Here is a 22353-nt window from a genome sequence, read left to right as displayed (position 1 = left end):
TTCATATGCCTGAGTGGGCTTCAAGCTTGTGTTTCCTGAGCCTTCATGCCACATGGCAAACAGCTTTTGAAATGGAGACAGCTTTTAAATAAAAAGCAATTGCTACATATATTATATTAAATATATGGTAACAGACATACAGAGTAAGAGGGATCTGTTAAAAAGAATGGCAGGATGAAAATATTTTCTGCATTCAGCAATGGATCTCCTGGACTTGCGATGCAAACCTCATGTGTAATCTAACTCACAATCTAATCTATTCTCTTCTTTATACCACGGCAGCTTAACCTGGTTTGCATTTCCTCTCTAAAATGCACCCATCCCTTTCTGTCTCATTGCAAAACTCAAATTTGGGCTGACTCATATTATTTTTCACCCTAGTAACTAGTGGGCCTAATTCCTTGCGAATACCACTTTCACATACTGTCTCTTTTTCCTTTCCCCCCACCCATCCAAAACCAGATACAATAAAATCATTTACCATAGATCATTCTGTCTACAGCCACCCAGTCTTCTAAAATCTCTTCTGTGGCTTCAAGTTGTGTTAAGCAGAATGCTTTCACTGCACTCAGCTTGGCTCTCAGCTCTCTCAAGGCTCAGATAGCCATTTCTTATCCCTCCTTAACTGACTTAATTTCTCCTGCTTCTGCTCATTCCTGAACCATGTACTTTCCAGAGACAAGTTACATTTGGCTCTGTCTCCTTTGCAGAATCTGCTACCTTCATACTGTGCAATTTATTGTGTTAGTACCTAGCACAATACACACCTGTAATCCAGTGTATTAAACAATATTCAAAGAAATTAAAAGGGTGATTATGGCTAGTCGTTTCCATAGTTTTCTTTTTCCAAGTCAATGTTAAAGAGCTGGAAAAAGGATTTTAAATGCTAAGTAGCAATGACTGATTCTTTGAAAGAAAATTTATTTAAATGGACAGGGACACAGTCAATTTAGCTGCAGTACTAATTGATTTTACAGGGAGTACCTTGAGAAGTTCAAGCCCTGAACGAATAGCGGTATCAGGACTTACACCCTCCTCTTCATCATCGGCTGTCCCTTCTATAGATTTATTCATCAGCTTTACTAATGCACTAAAACAGAAATTTTAAAATATCTTATATATATGCTCAATTATGTGAGAATAATGGCTTATATATTACAAATATATTCAGTCTATTCTTTTTGTACAAATTGACTAATCCATGTAACTAGTCAGTCTAATATTCCAATTCCCATCTAACAAGAGAGATCTTCTTGCTTATTTTCACAATATTCTTGGTTTGTGTTCAGCTGTTTCCTATTTCAAATTTTAAAAAGAAACATCTTCAATATGCAATTTTATTTTAAATATCAGATGTTTTGATGTACTGATCTAGATTTAACTTAATTCCAACAACTGTCCAGTACATGAATCAGAGCACAAGTAACTCCTACTAGCATTCAGACCATGATTATGTGCTCTCCTGACATAATTGTGAAGAACTGTACAGCAAAAATTGCCAAATGGGGCAGCCCTCAGTCGTGCTTACCTGATGGCTTCTGAGTCAATGTGTACAGGGGCAATTCTTTCCAAAAGAAATTTTACCATTTCCAGGAAAGGATTGGTTGGCTGCTTAGGATTTGCAAGTTTCCGTGCTATTTCTCTCTGAATAAAAGAAAGTAAGAATGAAGTTATTTGACAATTGAGATAAATTTACCCATCCAATACAGTGGAGGGGTTGTAGCTCAGTGGCAGAATACAAGCTTTGCATGTAGAAGGTCCCAAGTTCAAACCTCAGCATCTCCAGGTAGCACTGGAATATTCCTGCCTGAAACCCTAGAGAGTTGCTGCCAGTCAGTGTCAATGAACTGGACTAGATGAACCCACAGTCTGACTTAGTATAAGGCAGCTTCCTATGTACTCCTATGTATAAGAATTGTTTTGTTTTTAAAAAGAATAAAATGCCACACTAACCTCTAAACTCGTGGTGTACATTTAATTTCATTTATTATATTTCTATACCACCCAAAAGCCAAAGCACTCTGGGTGGTTTACAAAGAATAAAAATCTTAAAAATACAATACTGTACGTAACATAAACACTATTTACATACAACCATATAAACACACACACACACACACCCTCCTAAACATTATTGCTGAACAGAGCCAGGTTTCTGCCAGTCTTCATTATGTATGGGGCCTAGTGGCAAGATTCACACATCAATGGCTGGGGTTTTGTTGTTAGTGTTGTTGCCACTAATGGCTAATGTAGGATGTGCCTTTCCAAAAATGTGTTGTCTATATGCCTGCACACTTTACAGCTAACACACAAATTGAATTAACCATGCTTTGAAATAAAGGCTTGAGAGCTTTACTGCTTGTATGTCCACACATATCTAAAATGGGCTGAAATAATTTGATCCAAAAGTCTGCAGATCTTCACCCCAAAAGGATCATGTACATATACTGGCACATGCACAGGCATCCTCATTAGTTTAAATGATTGGAGAGGATCAATGTGTACAACAGAAGTGTGTGCATGGATCAGATCTTATAATTAAAATGAAGACGAACATCTACATGGGCAGGAAAAATCAAATCAGCTTATTGGTGGCTCCCTGCCTGTTAATAGCCAATGTGTGTTTAAGCTTACGTGAGATGGGTACTGGATACGTCTTATAATTATTTTATTGTAATGGTTAACTGTTTGTCAAGTTACACTTTGTTACTTTAAGCTTGCAGTCCTATTGACAAAACAATGAGGAGGATCAGGGCAAGTGTATACACTTCATAAACATCTTTCATTGTTAGGGATGCCTAAATTCGAACATAATTTTGGGGGGTTCATATTTCTCTTCCTTATTACGATGGCACTCTTAATTTTTACTGTGCATTCTTGTTCAGAAATGATTCAAAATGACATATAATATCTATATTGGAAAACAAAACAAAAAACCCTGATTCTTACCACACAGACATCTGCCTGTTTACAGGAACATGTAGGACTGATTAACAGCTCAAGCTGAGAACGAAGCTTCTCATCATCACCAAGAACCTGATTGAACTTTTTCACAAAGTCCTGTGCCTTCCCAGGATCAGGAAGATTTTCTACAGAATTAAAATTTGAAAATGTAATTTACAGTAGCAGCTTTTAAAGGTGAATTGAAATGATAATATTGCTCTACAGTTCTTACTTGCTATGGTCATCAGCTTCCCAAACATAGCAGCACTGTTTGCTTCTGACTGAAGAGAGAAGTTCAGAGTGAGTGTTCACACAGAAAACTTGCCATGCAACCTGATTGCCTGATCTACTTCTACAGTTGCCGTATCTTCCTCTCCCTTCCTCCCACTTGGGAACAAATGAGTACAAATGTTTGGTTATCAGGCAATAAGATAAAAGAACTAAGATAAAAAAATATTTAGCATTTGTCCAGCCTACAGACACCAATTTTCAATGTTCCTGAAGAGATATTGTTCTCTCTCTCTCTCTCTCCACATTCCTTGAAAAGCTCTAAAGAAAATCTAAATACTACTTTGCTCATGTGTTACTCTGATTTACTATACTGGCAGTACAATCCTATACATGTCTACTTAGAAGTAAGTAGTTGCCAGTAGTTTGTTCTTGCAGGAATATTTGAAAGTTTTAAAGGAAAAAGTCACCTAATAGTGAAGGAATGATCCCATATATTTCTGAGTACTGTAGACTTTATCACTTCTAAGTTCCATTAAGAAACTGATTACTAAGCTCTCAACATCTGGTTATTTTAAGAGAAATCCTCAAGCACAAAAGCAATATTAGAATTTGAAAAGTTTCAAATCATTTAATATATTAATTCTAAAATATAAACAGTAGATGCATTACAAAGCAATAAATGTGTAAGAATTACGGTATTCTAAAACGTACAGTGGGTTGCTTATGCAAATCTAGTAACTCCCGCACATGACTCCTAAGCATGTTCTGGCACTTCCACATTTCATTCAGTGCCCTGGGCATAAAAGAAATGACAAATGTGTTAAAATATGATAAATTACTGTGATTCTATAAACAGCACATCGGGCTCCCAAGGTCACTGTCCATCCAGCACCTTCTTTCTTGCTGGCCCAATATCCAACCCTCAATAACTTCTCCAGCAACCAGACAGAATACTCTTTTTAAAAATTGTGTATTTTTATTTGTTGTTCAGTCGTTAAGTCGTGTCCGACTCTTCATGACCCCATGGACACCAGGCCTTCCTGTCCTCATATATAGACTTATCTTTCAGCTGGTTTTTAGGCCTGGCACACATGCATGCACACACAAAGCTATTCAGTAATACTGAACTAGTTATTAAACTATTTATTTTAAAAAACCATTATCTTTATAGTTTGAACACAAAACGTTGAAACATTTGTACTGACTTGAATTCTGCTAGGTAACAATTTCAGCAAACTACTTAAACTAGTAAATTCATCAGAAGGAGTCAACCAAGAAACCATGCTGAGTTACAAGTCATTTTGTGTTTGAGTACTGCACATATTATGTTTAAAGGTATTGCAGAAACTGACTTAAAATCTTAGATGAATAAACACATACTCACTTAACAGCATTTGGATCTAAGCTAGCATACAAATAATATAAGCACTTCATTCTCTCTTCTGTTTCCAAATTGTGAGGAACAAGATACTGAGCAAAGATTTTCTCCACCAATAACCTGCAGAAGAAAATAAATTGAGGGACTGTATATTTCCTAAACTGTACCTAAATGGCAAAGACAAGCCTAGGTACACCAACTGATCATTCTCTCATTTTTATATATCTGCTCCCCAAAAAACATACAGAAAGCATCCCTTAACTGATACAAAGAATATAAAATACCTGATGGAATTCCCCATCATTACGGTAATGGAATTAAATAGCCACAGCTTATCAAACCCCTTTTCCTCCTCAAGTTAAAAAAAAAAATTCTTTCATCTAGTGACAAACTGAACTGTGATATAGCCCCCCAAATATTGAAACATCCTTTATGAAGAGATAGAAACTTTTTAACAGCAGAAGTCACCAACAGTATAAAATTCAATTTAAAAAAAGGAACATTATCACAAATATGATTCACACATTAGAATAGGGGTGGCCTGGATGCACCCCACAGCCTAATTTCATCCAGCCTGTAGGGCTCCTCCAGGTGCTGTGGCCAAGGAGATGCACTCTGCTTGTGGGGGGGGGGGGGATGTTTGAAAAGCAAGAGAACAGCGCAGTGGGGGCGATGGAGAGTCTTTGGTGGCAGCAGGCAGCCAAAGTTCACAACCCAACAACAAACCATAGGTTTTGTTCTTGGGTCGTTTGTGTTTAACAAACCATGGTTTGTTATCACGGCTGGGTTCGGACAACACAACAATCCGCGGTTCAGCAACAACCCGCAATTCAGCAACAACCCACACTCAATCCATACTCAACTCCGAGTATAATAGTATTGTGCGAGTTAATTGTATTGTGTGAACCCAGTCAATGTTTGAACTGGGCAAGCCAGGTAGCGCTAACCAGATTTTATACCCAAGGTAGGGACTGAAACATTGTGTGTTTCCATCTCTGGTTTGGAGGCAAGCTAGTTAGTGGTAGCCACAGACTGCCTGATTCAGATATCTCAGCAAATTAGTTATCTCAAACCATAGTGGTGGGGTGGGGGAAGCATGCAAGCCCATAGGGGTGTTTCCAATTACCCAAACCAACCTTCCCCAACCTGGTGCATTCCATATGTTTTGGACTTCAACTCTCATCAGCCCCAGCCAGCATGGGCCGATGGTCAAGAATGCTGTGACTGTAGTGGAAAACATCTGGAGGGCACCAGGGGCAGTATCTAATGGTGTCGTTCTGCAAAGTCAAACAGTGCTAGCAGAGCTCTACCAAATCTTTCCATTGCATAACTGTTCAAGTAGTTATTCAAGCAGTTGCACAACACGTCGCATGAGAGCAATGCACAACTAGTTGCACAAGTGTAACGCACAACCGCTTGCACAACTGTTCTTGCATAAATGTAACTTTAGTTGGATTCTCTTCTTGCACATACTTCAGAACCTAGTTTCTGCTAATGGAATTGCTCTGTTGGATACTGTCCTAGGTTGGGGAAGACTAATCCAAACCATAGCTTGGCGCTGATTCTGTGATGGCTGAATTGAGCTAGGGGGAATTGTATTTAACAGCTTCTTTGGAATAGGTGTATAGCCTGTTGTGCTTCACAGTTGCATCTTCAAGAAATGGCTTAAAATTGACTCACTTGTCATCGATGCTATTCTGATAATATATGTGCAAAAGTTTATCCTTTATCCAGCTCACTTTCTCTGCTGCATCCTTCCCAGCTTCAGCATGAAGACAATATTTCTTATATAACTGGGCAAGACCCATCATTGCTTCTTTTCTTACTCGCCACTTAGAAAGGAATAAGAAAACATTTAAATATCATAGTTTTGCTCAGGAACAGCTATACTATTATATTTTTATATTAGGTTTTAAAAACTTCACGCATGTTCTAAGGACAGCCAATTCGGCACTAGTGCTAATGTAAATCATGTTGCGCTAGAATAAGCTACCTCTAGCGTAATACCAATACCATTTACTGGTGCAATGGGTTTTCCATGGAAACCTACCTTGTTAGCAGACACTGTTGGTGTTGTGCTAGATGTAACTTATGCTAGGACAACATAATTTAAGTTAGTGCCAAACAAGATACTGCCCTATGTTATCATGGAAGATCCAACATTACGGTTATTTTTTATTTTAATCAACAGTATTAATATACTGTAAATAAAAAAAATTTAATTCCCAAAGCATTTTACTTTTCCCACAAGAGAAGCTTGTTAGGATACCTATCCAAAATGTTAACCCTCTTCAGTTTTGATGACTTTGAGGAAAGCTGATAGGACTGAACAATAACAATTCAATGAAAAGATTATCAGTATATGTTTCTAAATAACTAAAATATTGAGAAGGCAAACTAACACTGGACAGCGTGAATGCCAAAGCTGGTCAGGAATCCCGTTTACATGAGAACAGTCCATCCAGTGATAGTGGGAATAAATAATGATCTTACACACAGAATATAATGTTCAGCAAGGACATGCAGCAGTTGCATTTTTCAGTATTCAGGATTCCCCTTCCCCTTAGAATCTCATATCTGGACTAAAAGGGGATACTGAGAATTGAATGCCCCTATTTCAATAACTGGCTTTCTGAGTTCTGAGGCAACATGCAATACAAAAAATAAAATATTTTTTAAAAACCATGCAGCCTCAAAGGATCAAATGATTACGTTTTCACAGTTATGTCCACTTAAGTTAAGAGCTAAGAGTTTACCATATTATTTTTTGTTATCATCTTACCCTCTTGTCTAGTGTTCTCTCTCTGACAAAACCAAGTAGCTGGTCATTGACTAAAGAGAGGTCCCTCTTGCCAGCAGTTATTATTGTAACAATGACATCATGTCGAATGGCTTCTTCTGGATCATGTGATCTAACTTTTAAGTACTCTGTTAAAAAAGGAAACAGTTGTATTGAAAGATATAGTACATTCATGTACTTCTGGTTGCAGCTACAGAGTAACAATCATCAGAATATTAAAAGTGCACCCCATCTTTAGCTCACAATCCTAAACATATTTAATGCTGAAATAGCTTTCACTGAAGACAGTGCAATTTACTTCTAAATACATGAGTTTAGGAACAAGTAGTTAATATGGTAAGTCACCTAGGAAAGCAACTGAACACAGGAGAGCCACAGATTCTATTTAATGCAAAGCTTGTTGTAGTAAACTGAAAGTTTCAACATTAGAAATAGGTTGATAAAGCTACTTAAAACAACTCATTCTCATTTTATATGTTGGGCAGTGCAAAATAGTAGCACCACTACATCAGCTCATATTATCCATATGAACGTTTGCCTTCAACAATTCTTTTAATCCTCCAATTGATTAACAGAATAATCAAGTCACAGATTAATGTGTTTCATAATTATGATTTATTTGTCATGCCACCATGTTATATACTTGAAACCATTATCCCCTTTTCTAATTATTTTAACCTCTGAGTTAAGAAATCTTACCAGTAAGGTCTTTTGCTAAATCTGGATGGTTCATTAAACAATGACTTGCAAATTTCACACTTTCTAATCTCACAGGAACATGGATATCATTAAATCTGGAGAATGAGAAAATATTAATTCAAACACCACCAAGGGGGGGGGGGTAACAGCTGTAAAGCCAAAACAAAAAAGGCACCTGTACCAGTAGATTGTTCTACTGGTACCATTTCCAAGGAAGACTTGGGTGAGCCAGAAATGAGGAAGTCCTGAATAGCTCTTTAGGAAGCTTTAGAAGCAAGTGAATAATTTTCCTTGATAAGAGTTGCATCTCTAAACAAGTCAGAAACAATATATTGATGCAGCTGTCTTTTTTGTTTGGGAAAATATTAATTTACAATTATGTTGTAGTTAATATTAAACAGATAAATATACTGAATATGTTTTCATAGATTCCATCATTTCAAAGTGCAATACACAGTGAATATGTCACATAGTAAGGCAAAGCAAATCAACAACAAATAGCAGAACAAACGATGAAGTTATACTTGCAATTAAACTACAATACGGAAAAATCTGTTAAAGTTGCACTGATACGGCTGAATGTACTATTCCTGCTATCCAAGTTGCTTCCTTAGGATAGAGCAGAAAATAGCTGTCTATATATAGGTACCAAAAAGAACTTACTGTACATAGCTATTATTTCAAGGAAGCAATTACAGTATATGCTATAAAAGTAGAAAAAAGACTATTAGCCATCACTGAAATTCTAGATGGCAGCCCGATTCTCAAAACATGTTATGTGAGTTTTAGATATCCTTATCTGCAAACAGGACTTGGTCGAATAATATGTAGCAGATAATCTTGACCATATTAAAAGCAAATATTATAGAGGACTTTTAAAAGAGAAATGGTAGGAAAAGATCTGCTTCTGAGACCAACACAACTAAAATACATATATGTTTTCTCACCGGCCAAGAAAACACTGCCAAAGAGGACGGTTCTGCGTAGCAAGGTCAGAATCTTTAGAGCCAAATAGCTTAGCTAAAAGCCTTACAACCGCTAAACGTTCCTCTCCATCGTTGCTCTATAGATTGAAAAAGAAAAATTACATTTTGAATAATAGCTTGTCAAATTTAACTGAAATTTACAAATATCAAGTTTATATGGTTCACAAATGGACTTCTTGCCTTTAATCCACACAATAGCCAAAGTCAAAAGCAATATTAAACTATTAAGTCACAAATTCCCCATGAAGTTCTCTCCCAGTGTATATTATATGCCATTCTATCTTAGAACCACAACACGTTTCACTCACTATAGGAATGCTAATGGAAAATGGCATTCCCATGAAGAGTTACTACTTAGAGCATGATGGCAATGATCCATGCATTGTCTTCATGCTCCTGCTCCACATTCCTCCTTATCACAAGCAGAAGGTGCAGAATCCCAACATGATGGCAACAGTCCACGTGGTGAATTGTTCTAATTGTTACAATTAGGACAGGGATCATTCATTGAGGGGACACTGTTTTCAGAAGCTGTGTTCAATACACTTCTCCCCATTTTTCCTGAGCATCTCTAAGATAGGTCCTAACTAACTGCATAAAGACACGTCCTTTGACATTAAACTTCACTTCTGTTTTATTCTATGCTGACCTTTACAATTCATGTAACACTTGTCTTCACCTAATATCCCCTCTGTACTTGGTCCCCCCCATGCCCCCCCAATCCTTTGATGTAAAAACCCTCTTAACTGAACTATCCACAGTGCCTACCACCAGTTATAAGACAATAATTCCAAGAATGCCAGGAAATGCTGTTCCCTTAACTTGTTACTTCTAAAGTTTGTGAGGTGTTGCTGTGCACTCAATAAATGTAACCTTAGTGCTGTACTGTTCTCCCCAAACACTGATTCATAGCAGAAATCCTAAAGGACCAATATCTTGATATATTCTAATGAGCTAGTCATATTACAACACCAATTAGAAGATAACAATTCTGGTCACCTTTGGTGAATTTGTCCTTCTGCTGTTACTGGAACAAATCGTTCTATTATTCTACTGGACAAAGGCCGTGATCCAAACAGTTACTTTAGGCATGGCCACAGGTTTGTTCATGGTCAGCAGGATTTTACTGTTTTCTTTGAAGAGGGGACCTCATGTGATATCTCGACCATCTATCTGTCTCCTCAAATTCCAAAAGTGGTTTGCTATGCAGCATGTGAATTTTTGGTTCCACTAACACAAGTTCAAAGCTTCACTGAACAGGTGGAAGTATTTACATTTTTTTTTTTTGGAACATGACTAATATGTAATCATTGTCAGTTACAAAAAAGTCAGTTTGTTCTTAAAACCCACATACTTAATTTAAATAATCTAATAAAGGAGCAATTTCTCTTACCTTCAGTTTGAACTCAAGCTGTGGCATGACGGATAGCAATAGATTAGGATCAATAGCAAAAAGCTCCTGTATTAGATCAAATATATGCTCTGATAAATCACTTACAGAAGATTTTCCTAGTACCAGAACCTGGTTAAAAAACTAGGAGAAAAGAAGATATTAAGTGTAAGGCTTTTAAAAAAAAATTATAAACAGGTGTCCATAAATTCCAGCCAGCCAGAATTTGTGCTGTCACCAATGCTGCCCCTCTGCCAAATCAAGGGAAGGGACTCACATCCAACATCATGCTGAGCCTCAGAGGCACTCAGACGCAGCAAAACATGCTTCCAAAACCCATCACAAGATCAGAGAAGAGCTTCTGTCCATCTCTTACCTTGTGCCGCAGCACACTATGGGATGGAGACTGACAATACCCTGCTCAAGGAGGCAACAAAAGCCATTGAGATTGCCTGCCCAGAGCACTGGGAAGGAATCGGAAGAAAATGCAACAAAGAGAAGCATAGTTTTCTGGTAGCCAGGGTAACTGGTACCTGTTCCAGCACATCCACTAGTTTTGCTAGGGGAGTGGGACACCTTCCTGTTTCCATAGGACATGTGGCCCTTATAGGACTTCAGATGTTGGGAAAGGCTGTGTGGCATGACAGGGAGCAGGGGGCACAGTTCAAATATTTGAGTTCAGATATTATTTATAATAATAAATGCAACTGCCAAGGAGAATTTCCCCATGGCTCTCAAAGATGCTGGAAGGGAATGCAAGGAGGAGGGGACAGCTGATGGCTACAACCCCTTCTCTCTGAACTGCCCATGGGCGTGGGCTTGGCCCCAACACAGGTACTAATCAAATTTAAAAATACGGTTGTCACTGGTGACCATATTGATGGGACTGCTGCTTATACAAGGGCAAAGTTTAAAATACTTATACAAGTATTTTGTAGTCAGCTGGAGCATTTCTAAATAATTTTACCTAATCATAATTCATGGAAATGAGATGAACTTTCAGTGCAATCTTCATATCATAAACATGTACTTCATCTGACAATCTTACTTCAGTGAATTAACTTCAGTGAATAATTCATTTGTAGGTTCCAAGTTTTAAATACAGTTTTCATGTGAAAGCTCAGACTTTTCTAAAATTTGCTTGCTAGCTATCAGTGTTAAGTAGTGTTCCAGCAGGAGACATAGGTTTATGTCTTTATGGACAGGCCTCATTTTCTGACTGTGATTCAACATTTGTTAGGCTCCTTCTAATCAGGTATTTGCCCAGCAGCCTGTGATAAGTAACAACTGGCTCCAAGCAGATAATCAGGCACACCCCAAACCGCTACAAGTTAGTTCTTCTCTCTCTCCTGCTAGGAGAGAGAGACTGAAAATCAGTGTGCAGCCACCACGAAGCTCCTCTGTTTTCCAGCAGGTGAATTCAGCTTGCCAAGACTAGCAACAGCCCCAGTGCTCTGTTATGTATCTACAACGCTATTGGCTGCTGTATTTACTCTATCTGACTGAAAGGAGGGGAGAAGAGTATGTGTCCTGAGAGTGCCGTAGTCAGCTTATTCTACTGTGATTTCCTAGCTGCATAAGTAAAGTAGTGCCGTGGCTACTGAGTCTACTGTAACTCCCACACAGAGCAGAAAAATTGTTAATCATAATTGTCATGGCTTCAATAGATCCAAACAAACAACACTGTTCAAAGCAGATAAGATTTAAGAAGGTAGCAATCACTGGTATGTTGATGCATGTATTACATACATTGGCAATGCATGGCTCAATGGTCTGGACTGTCCTTTTCAACAGGACTTTCGCAAGATCAAATGCCTGTTTATTAAGGTTCTAGAATAAAGAGGAAAAAATGTTAAGAAAAATCTGGCTATTTGTTTGAGAGCAGTATAAAGTAGTATTGTTTATATTTATTGAGATGGATTGTTCTGCGAGGAAGATAAAGTACAAACTCCTAAACAAAGAATGCCATATACATACTTCCATTTATCTAAAATGCATAACTTAATTAAAAGTTTCATACACCAATTTCTGTTTAAAGCAAAATACTTTAAATCCACAAGGAACTATCAATCAACACATAAGCTGCTACATTAATCTTGTGAAGGTCACTATTTGCCTCGATGTTAAGAGGCATAAATAATGGTTAGTGCAAGGAAAAATCCACTTATATGCCCCTTATAAAGCAAAACTTAAATGTTTATATCAACAGAACTTTCTCCCAGAATTGGGGGCATGTGCTCACATATCCTCACATATCCTCACACCCCTACCTGTGAGCAGAAAGGAAACTACGATACAGCTCACTACTAGTTTTATATATATCCAAAACCACCTTGAACCCACTAACTGAACTCCTCTTTGAGTCAGGAAGAACTGTAACACATTTTCTGATTCAGATTCCTGATTTAAAACAATTATTTTTATCTACCCTGGCAAGCCCATTAATTCACAAGCTGTCAAATACACATACATACCCAAGATTAACACATGGCAAGCCCCTAGTCACTTCTTCCATTCTAACAGGCTTCCCATATGACTACTCCCACATATTGCTCCCTGAAAGTTAGCAATGGCCCCTTGCAGGTCCTTATGGAGCCACCCAGCTAGCCGCACAGCACCCATCCTAGATTGCAGAGGCACCTGGGGCTCTCCCAAGTCAACACACTACAGTTACTCTGCCCAGCATCTCTCCTATGAATCAACTTAACATCTGTGCTTTCAGTGAAGTAGTAGCAACTAGATATGTACATTAAGGGAAGAAGTAAAAGCCATGGAGGGAAACAACAGGCTAGCATTGCCTTCTGCAGTTCTCTGGACAAAACATCTAATAGGACAAGAGAGTAAAGCTATGGAGGAGGTGGGAGAGTGGACAGGGAGACAGGGGTTGTTGTTTTTTCCTTTGCAAACCTTGTGTGCAGGGATGAGGTTGATAAGAATTGAGTCTAATAGTTCTTGAGTCACTCCATCGCCTTCCATGATGATAGAACTCATCAAATCTAGCATGTGCATTTGTACTTTCTGGTTGTGGCTATTGCTAAACATTAAAATTAGAATAGATTAGCTTAATGGTACCAATATAGCCAAGTAATAGAAATTCTTGTTACTATATTACACAATTAAAGTTACACATCCTTTAACACATGTCTGTTAATAAAAGCAACCAGCACATTATACAGACATTCTTCCCTTAAGTGTCGTCACAATTGCTCAGATGAAAGCCTCTCCCTGACCTCTCCCCAGATTTGACTGGAGTTACACAAGTTCTCCAGTGTCTCCCCACCCAATCCACTCAATATGCTGAATTTTGATTTGTGGTAACTTTGCCCACTTAGCAGCAACACTTAATATCAAAATCATATTATGAGGGGTAGAGGATATATATTACCAAATTTCTTATCATTCCCACTCTCACTGGAATCTCTCCCAGTGGAAGATGAATCACCCAGTTACAGGCGTGGTCAGGTTTTTATCCCAATGTAACAGTTACCCAAGCACAGCATGCCCCCACCCCCACAATAGGGCTGAATGGCAGCCACACACTTCTATGGGAGAAAGTAAAAGGCTGTACATTAGGACAATGTTGGGGTAGAGGAGCTAAAGCTGCATCCAGTTCTTAGAGAGACATTAGAGTTTTCCCTCCAACTGCACAGACAATAGCAGCTGCTATATTTTGTCCCACATAACTTAATGAGAGCCATAGAGAACCAAACACAATCTGCATAGCCTTTTCCATTGCCTGTTACTTCGTCATGCTAGAGTGTGGTGGAACTCGGGGAACTGGCTTCTATACTTACAGTAACCGCTACTCCTAACTGTGTGGCAAAGGTGCAGTTCCCAATATTTCCTTCACCACAAATTCTTTTGGCAAACCACAAGGTACATTTTTAGTGCTGCTAGTATTTGCTTTATACTGTAAAATTGTAAATAAAAATTACCACCATGTAATATTGGAACACAAATACCACCATTAACACATCATGGTTGCTATTTTTACATATTTCTTAAAGAAAGCTGCATGTTATTGTGATCGCATAAAACTTCAAAGTAATTCAACTTACTTGATAACTGAAAAGAGAGTCCTAAAAAGCTGAATAAAAATTTCATTGCAATCTTCCAACTCAAAGCAGATGTTGTAAGATTTAACCCAAGCTAAATTCTACAACAAAAACAAAGCATTAATTACCATTTTGATCTGAACTGTGTATTTAAAAATGCAGCTAATGGTCAGCACAAACCACAAAGTTGTCTGCCAGTATGATCGATTAAACACAGTAACATCAAAGACTGATTTGCTAACTTCTAGATTCAGGCAGCATAGCATTTGTTGCTAATCTAATGCATACTCTTGTGCTCTGACAATATCCATATACCTTCACATGTTGATATATTCTCTGTTTGGCCCTGATAAAAATGCCATTAAAATAAATCTAGGGTCAGATCCAGAAGTATGTTTTGTCTTAAAGAAACTGAGTAACAACCATATATTAAGCTGCAACTTTCATAAACATAATTGAAGTTCTGTTGATCGCAGGTATGTAAAAAAAAAAAGGCTAGTAAAACATTACCTCTAGTAAGTAAAAGTATCTGTTAAATTGGGGGCTTTTAGTGTCCTCTAATCCTTTTAACTGTCTTGTAATAAACAAGAATATATCCTGCAAAACAAGAACAAAAAAGAACTGAGAAACTTTGTTTGAAGTGAACACTGAGATGAAATAGAATGCTGATGTTTGCAAGTTTATTTCAGTGTAAATGTTTTACGCACTATTAGGTAAACTTCACAATAGCCTTGTTCAGATATAACGATAAACCACAGTTTATCATTAAGGGAATGAGCCTAAGCAAATCATGACTCATGTGCTTCTTTATTTATTTGATTTATACCCAACTTTTCCACCAAGAAAATGACACTTAAGGAGGCTAACAATAATAAAAACAACTTCAAACCATGGATTACAGTCTGTCTGGGTTCAGATATAATAAGCAGCTACAGGTAACCAAAAATGGAAGCAAAAACTTCAGATCTCCCTTGCAGTAGTGCCAGAGAGAAAAGAGAAGTGTGCGAGCCCAAGGCTCGCCTATGCTTGTTCCCATAAGCCACAGCTTATTGTTACAGCCAAATGATCCATCCAATATTCATCTCTGAAGTATCAAGACTACAACAACTGGAATAGGTAGAGATTATTTGCAACCGTGTTTTACCTTGAGTTTGTCATGGGAAGTGTACGGTGCTTCAGGGGCATAAATTCGAAAAATATCAGCCAAGCAACATGCTACAAGGAGACGGACATCTTTATTGGGATTCCTGAGGAAGAATTCTGATGCAAGGTGCAAGGCTAATGGGAGATATTGTTGTTTCTCATCTTCTGAGTCCTGGTCCATGTCCATAAATGTTTTCACTACCATCTAGGAGTTAAACACAATATTAGCTTTTCCAGTTTTTATTCAGTGTTGCTAACTCCAACCTGTGATAAGGATTTACTGCAATTAACAATTAAACATGTATTGGCTTTAAAGGTTTCTAAAGGCACACTAGTAAGTTATTTACTGAACTTGTATTTATTTACTATAATGTATATGCTGCACCTCCAACACTGCAGTTCCCAGAGCAGCATTCGTTAAAAAACAATACAAAAGATACAGTGCAATGCAACGCAGTACAAACAGTTTAAAACAGCAACAAAAAACAAAGATAAAATCTCAAAGGAGCACAGCAAGATAACATACCTCCAATTGCTTAAAGAGTTGGGGGGGGGGTGTAGACCTGGGAGGATAAAAGGTTATCCGCTCATCACCAAAACGACATTAGTGTGAGCTCTCCCTGTGAAGGGAGCATTCCAGAAACAGTAGGGCTCCACTGAAAAGGCTGGTCACCACCTGCTGCACCACCCCTGCAGAAGCCAGGGGCACCTGAAGGAAAATCTCAGATGGCAACCTCAGCAAATGGGTGGACAGGTATCGGAGAAGATGATCCAATAAATATCTTTATTAAACTTAACAATCACATACTCCAATTTAAAGTACTTGAAGCAATGAAAAATTTAAAAAAACACTGAAAACAAGAACCAACCATATCGAGAACCATAAACAAGATTTTAAAATCAGTTAAAATATCAAAACGTCAGCAGCTAAGCTATGCCTTCAGAAATAATTAAATAACTTGGGCTACACCCAACATTACAGGAGTAAACATCCACTCGTACCACGGAAATTTCCCTTCCTCCTCCCTCCAGAGCAGATCTGGAAGAGGGAATTGGCTCTGCCAGTAGTGCCCATTCTGCTGGTGAACACCATTAATGCTTCCATCTGTGGCATTCTGCAGCAGGACAGGCAATTTAACCTGCTCCTGCCATCTTCGTAAGCAGAGGGCATCCTTCACCCCTACTCAGCCTGCAACAGCACAAGGTGAGAGACATATGGAGCATGTTCTCCAACCTTGTGCAGGGCTTTGTAGGCATTTGGAAGCAGTGGCTCTGAAGCTCAGCATGATATCAAAGACAAGACCCCTGTGCTCCTCCAAGTCAGCAAAGCAGCAGGGTCAGTGGCAACCATAGTTCCAACAACTAATAAAGGCCAGCCCAAATTTGTGGACGCCTGGTGCTAGGACTAAAGAATAAAGTACTAGACAGCACACACAAGGCACAGAAGTACATAGACTATGATTTTATGTTGCAGCAACAGGTAGGTTATATTGTGCCCAAAAATCTGTTCATTAACATTTTATTATACTGATTTCATTAGAGTTATATCTTGAACAGCTGAGAAGTAATTGTTACCATCCAATAATGAACAACTAGTAATCTCAGAGCATCCTGGTATCAGCAGAGCTAGTAAGGCAGAACTAAATTTGTATTTTGAATGAATAAATATTAAATGTATGGGGTCTGTTAAATTCTGTCCACATTTCTGCTCCACTTTTGAGGGTACCTTATAAATGTCCTTTCATTTGCGAATACTTGCCTCTGATAAATAGATATTTCCTCCTTTAAAATGAAAAATAATAATTTTAGTTTGGCCACATTCAGATGTCACTTTAAGCATTGGTGGCTTAATAAGCTACTCACAGTAGCTTAGTTTTAAATAGTCCACGATGCCCGGCCACACGACTGGGCTAATAAGCTACTGTGCCTAATCTGACCCATCCCCCCCGCCTTTTGTCCCACTGCAGTCCTCCCTCCTGAGCAGCGGCGCTGTTTCACTTCATTGCAGCAGGGGCTACAAAGAACAAAACCCCAGGGTGCGTCATAAATGGGGTAGCGCAAATAAACCCTTGGGAGTTTGCAGGACTGGGACTAAAGTTCATACACAGCCTCTCCTAGTCAGAAGGCACCCAATGCACCATCAAACCCCTGTGTATTTACACCCAGAGGAGGGAAAATCCTGGGTGAACTAAAAAGGGGGGGTACAAATAAACCCTTAGGGGTTCACAGGATCGGGAAAAAAGTTCATAGACAGCCTCTCCTAGTCGGGAGGCACCTGCAAAACCATCAATTGCGCATTTCCCCCCATAGCCATTGCTGGGATAGGCACCTTAATGTTCTCAAAATGGCTAAAGTGCTATAGCACTATAGTGATAAAGTGGATTTGCGCATCCCCCCCCCCCATTGCTAGCAGAGCTGCTTCTGTTCTCAATATCGCTAAAGTGCTCTGTTGCCATATGGCAGTTGCACATTTAAAGGGCTACCACAGAACCGCCTCTGGGTTTAAATGCACAAGTACAATATAGTGACAGAGCCAATCAGCGCAACCCCAGAAGGGGAGATTGCTGAAACTGGCTACTGCAGTATTGTCCATGGCTTTAAAGGCAAAAATATCAGGTGCCAAAAAGGGGTGGTATCTGTAAACCCTTGGAAATTTTCAGGATAAGGACAAAAGTTGACATACATCTTTCCCACACCGCAGTAGAGCGGTACTGCCCAACTTTGCTTTTTCACAGAGAAGTAGCCAGAAAAGAGGGTGAGGGCTGTAACTCCTTGGCAGGTAGCTGGAATGAGGCAAAATTGCATGGATGGGGACCTCTCATGGGGAGCCACCAAATGCTGTTGTGGATAACAGTGCAGTTTTGCTTTTTCATGGAAAAATAAGCATGTTTTCCTCCTATTCCCCCATTTCACAATTGCCTCTGTTCCTCTTTATTTTTCCTTTGTATGCTTGCACATTTCTGAATTTGCGCATTTGCAGAGTTGCAAACAGGGATCTTTTCCTCTTTTTTTAATACAAATGCGCAAAAGTGCATTTTCACAGTAGAGATCGAGGAAGTCTTTGTGTAACTTCGCTGTAGCGGGATCACATGATCAGGGAAGGCTGGCCAGAAAGAGGAAACGGGGTGGGGGCTATAACTCCCTGGAATGGATAGTTTGCTGGAATGGGGTGAAATTGCACCGGTGGGGTACCTTCATAGGGAGCCTCCAGATGCTGTACTGGATAATCGTGCACTTTTGCTTCTCCATGTAAAAGTGAGCAATTCTTTCCCGCTTCCCCATGAGGAACTAGAGGATTGGCTATCCTTGACTTGATCCTAACCAACAGAGATGACTTAGTGGATAAAGGAGCAGTTACAGGAACTCTGGGGGAAAGCAACCATGTTGTACTTGAGTTCGTGGTTCTAAGGGAAGCAAAAGCTGAGTGTAGCCAAATGCGTACCCTGGATTTTAGGAAAGCTGATTTTAATAAACTCAGAACAATGATCAGTAAGGTCCCATGGCAAGCGACGGTAACGAGAAAAGGAGTCCAAGATGGGTGGGAGCTTTTAAAAAAGGAAATTCTCAAGGCACAATCACAAACAATTCCAACAAGAAGAAAAGGTGGAAGACAACAGAAGAAGCCAATGTGGCTTCACAAAAAGCTTAGGGATGACCTGAAAACAAAAAAGGACACATATAGGAAGTGGAAAGAAGGCCGAGTAACAAAGGAAGAGTACAGGCAGACAGCACAGAATTGCAGGGATGGCGTCAGGAAGGCTAAAGCTGAGAACGAGCCGAGGTTAGCAAGGGATGATAAAAACAACAAAAAGGCTTTCTTCAGCTATGTGCATAGTAAAAGGCAGAGGAAAGAAATGGTGGTTCAGCTATTAAATAAGGATGGCAAAACGATAACAGATGACAAAGAAAAGGTAGAGGTGCTCAATTCCTACTTTGGCTCAGTCTTCTCCCAAAAGAGGGTCTATGACCCCCCTGGCAAAGGCGAAGTACAGGCTGAAGGGGCAGGACTGCAGCTTGAGATCGATAGGCATATGGTCAAGGAACACCTAATGACTTTGAATGAGTTCAAATCTCCAAGGCCAGATGAACTGCAGCCTAGAGTAATAAAGGAACTGGCAGAAGAACTCTCAGAACCGCTGTCTATTCTCTTTGAGAAATCATGGAGTACGGGGGAAGTGCCAGATGACTGGAGGAGGGCTAACGTTGTCCCTATCTTCAAAAAGGGTAAAAAGGAGGAACCTGGGAACTACAGACCAGTCAGTCTGACATCAATCCCTGGGAAAATTCTGGAGCAGATGATAAAGCAATCCATCTGGAAGCACCTTGAAAACAATGCCGTGATTACTCGAAGCCAACATAGATTTGTCAAAAACAAGTCCTGCCAGACAAATCTGATCTCATTTTTTGATCAAGTATCCTCCCTTGTAGACCGTGGGAATGCTGTAGACATCATATACGTCGACTTCAGCAAAGCTTTCGACAAAGTGCCCCATGATCTCCTGATGAGCAAACTAGCTCAAAGTGGGCTAGATGAAACAACGATCCGGTGGATCCACAGTTGGCTACAGAATCGGACTCAAAGAGTGCTTATCAATGGGACCTTCTCAAACTGGGGAGAGGTCACGAGTGCGGTACCGCAGGGCTCAGTCCTGGGCCCAGTGCTCTTCAACATTTTTATGAATGACTTGGAGGAGGAGGTGCAGGGAATGCTGATCAAATTTGCAGATGACACAAAATTGGGCGGGATAGCTTATACTTTGGAAGACGGAAACAAATTTAAAGTGATCTTGATAGACTGGAGCACTGGGCAGAAAACAACAGAATGACATTTAATAGGGATAAATGCCAAGTTCTGCACCTAGGAAAAAGAAACCAAATGCACAGTTACAAGATGGGGGATACGTGGCTCTACAAGCGAGAAGGATCTTGGAATTGTTGTAGATCACAAGCTGAATATGAGCCAACAATGTGATGTGGCTGCAAAAAAGGCAAATGCTATTTTGGGCTGCATTAATAGAAGCATAGCTTCCAAATCCCGGGAAGTACTAGTTCCCCTCTACTCACCACTGGTTAGGCCTCATCTGGAGTACTGTGTCCAGTTCTGGGCATCACATTTTAAGAAGGATGCAGACAAACTGGAGAGGGTTCAGAGGAGGGCAACAAAGATGATCAGGGGACTGGAAACAAAGCCCTATGAAGAGAGACTGAAAGAACTGGGTATGCTTAGCCTTGAGAAGACTGAGGGGAGATATGATAGCACTCTTCAAGTACTTGAAAGGTTGTCACAGAGAGGAAGGCCAGGATCTCTTCTTCATCATCCCAGAGTGCAGGACACAGAATAATGGGCTCAAGTTACAGGAAGCCAGATTCCGGTTGAACATCAGGCAAAACTTCCTGACTGTAATAGCAATACGACAATGGAACCAATTACCTGGGGAGGTGGTGGGCTCTCCCACACTGGAGGCCTTCAAGACGAGGCTGGACAGCCATTTGTCAGGGATGCTCTGACTTGGATTCCTCCATTGAGCGGGGGGTTGGACTCGATGGCCTCGTAGGCCCCTTCCAACCCTACTATTCTATGATTCTATCCCCTATTTCCTCCTATTTCCCAAGTTGCGCGGTTGCAAAGTAGCAATCAGGGAAGCCTGTCATTGTGTAACTCTGCTGTAGAGGGTAGTGCGATAGCGTAAGGCAGTCATTGTACTAGGAGAAATCTGTCATTTTGTAACAGTAGCAGTATCAGGGAAGACTGTGCTTGTTTGGCTGTGGTTCTGCAGGCTGGAGCAGAGCAGCTGCGGTGGTTTTGGCTGCTCTTGCCAGCCAAATCTGTAGGTGATTAAAATAAGCCACAGAGAGCACCAGATGACATGATCTGGTGTCATCTGGTGTTGACACCCTAACTTACTGGTGTTGGGGGACTTCAACGTACATTCGGAGGCCATCCTCACAGGAGCACCTCAGGACTTCATGGAGACCATGGCCTCCTGGGAGCTGCACCATATTCTAACTGGGCCCACCCATGTAGCCGGTCATGCACTAGACCTTGTGTTTGTTTCTGGAGAAGCGGGGAGTGATCTGGAAGTCGGGGGTATATCCACCACCCCCTTGTCATGGTCAGATCACTATCTGGTGATGTTGGACTTCTCGGTTCCACAACCCCTCTGCAGGGGTGGAGGACCCATTAAAATGGTCCGCCCCAGGCGTCTTATGGATCCAAATGGATTCCTGAATGCGCTTGGGGATTCTCTGGGGCATGCCAACGGCCACTCGGAAGAGACCCTGGTGGGTGGCTGGAATGCCGCAATCACTGGGGCATTAGATCAGGTGGCTCCGAAACGCCCTCTCCCCCTAAACAGGGCTCGGACTGCACCATGGTTCAATCCGCGGTTACGAGCTCTGAAACAGGAGGTGAGACGGCTAGGTGGCGGAAGTCTCGCTCCAAAGACGATCAGACCCAGGCTAGAGCTGTATCTTCAGCCTATCACGTGGTGGTGAAGGCAGCAAAAAAGGAATATTATGCTGCCTCCATCGCGTCTGCAGAGTGCTGTCCCAGGAGGCTGTTCCAAGTGGTCCGGAGCCTGGTCGGTCCTGTGGCTCCGGAACCACTGGAGCATTCTAAGGCCTCCTGTGAGGCTTTGGCAAGGCACTTTGCAGATAAAATTGATCAGATTAGGTGTGTTACTCTGCACACTGTGGATACAGTTAGTGAGCAAGAGGCGGCCTGTGGC

General features: G+C 40.3%; 1 protein-coding gene across 2 annotated transcripts in view; it reads right to left on the bottom strand.

Annotated features, from left to right (window-relative positions):
* Positions 1-22353, bottom strand: part of PDS5A (PDS5 cohesin associated factor A) — a 68353-nt gene that overhangs the window by 23833 nt on the left and 22167 nt on the right. For both annotated transcript variants that reach the window (XM_084856933.1, XM_084856932.1), the window contains exons 3-18: positions 15627-15830; positions 14993-15079; positions 14486-14583; positions 13335-13461; positions 12177-12257; positions 10431-10571; positions 8999-9114; positions 8052-8146; positions 7335-7480; positions 6233-6384; positions 4559-4672; positions 3886-3967; positions 3176-3224; positions 2950-3089; positions 1529-1644; positions 985-1090 (exon numbers count right to left, since the gene is read on the bottom strand). In XM_084856933.1, coding sequence (XP_084713059.1) covers positions 985-1090; positions 1529-1644; positions 2950-3089; positions 3176-3224; positions 3886-3967; positions 4559-4672; positions 6233-6384; positions 7335-7480; positions 8052-8146; positions 8999-9114; positions 10431-10571; positions 12177-12257; positions 13335-13461; positions 14486-14583; positions 14993-15079; positions 15627-15830 — 1854 coding nt within the window. The remainder of the gene's footprint in view (positions 1-984; positions 1091-1528; positions 1645-2949; positions 3090-3175; positions 3225-3885; positions 3968-4558; positions 4673-6232; positions 6385-7334; positions 7481-8051; positions 8147-8998; positions 9115-10430; positions 10572-12176; positions 12258-13334; positions 13462-14485; positions 14584-14992; positions 15080-15626; positions 15831-22353) is intronic.

The sequence above is a fragment of the Heloderma suspectum genome, chromosome 5, assembly GCF_057233095.1.
Source record: "Heloderma suspectum isolate Gila_16-S chromosome 5, 16-S_ref, whole genome shotgun sequence".
Classification (NCBI taxonomy): Eukaryota; Metazoa; Chordata; class Lepidosauria; order Squamata; family Helodermatidae; genus Heloderma; species Heloderma suspectum.
Note: the sequence above shows the minus strand (reverse complement) of the source record. Positions and strands in the feature narration are given on the sequence as shown.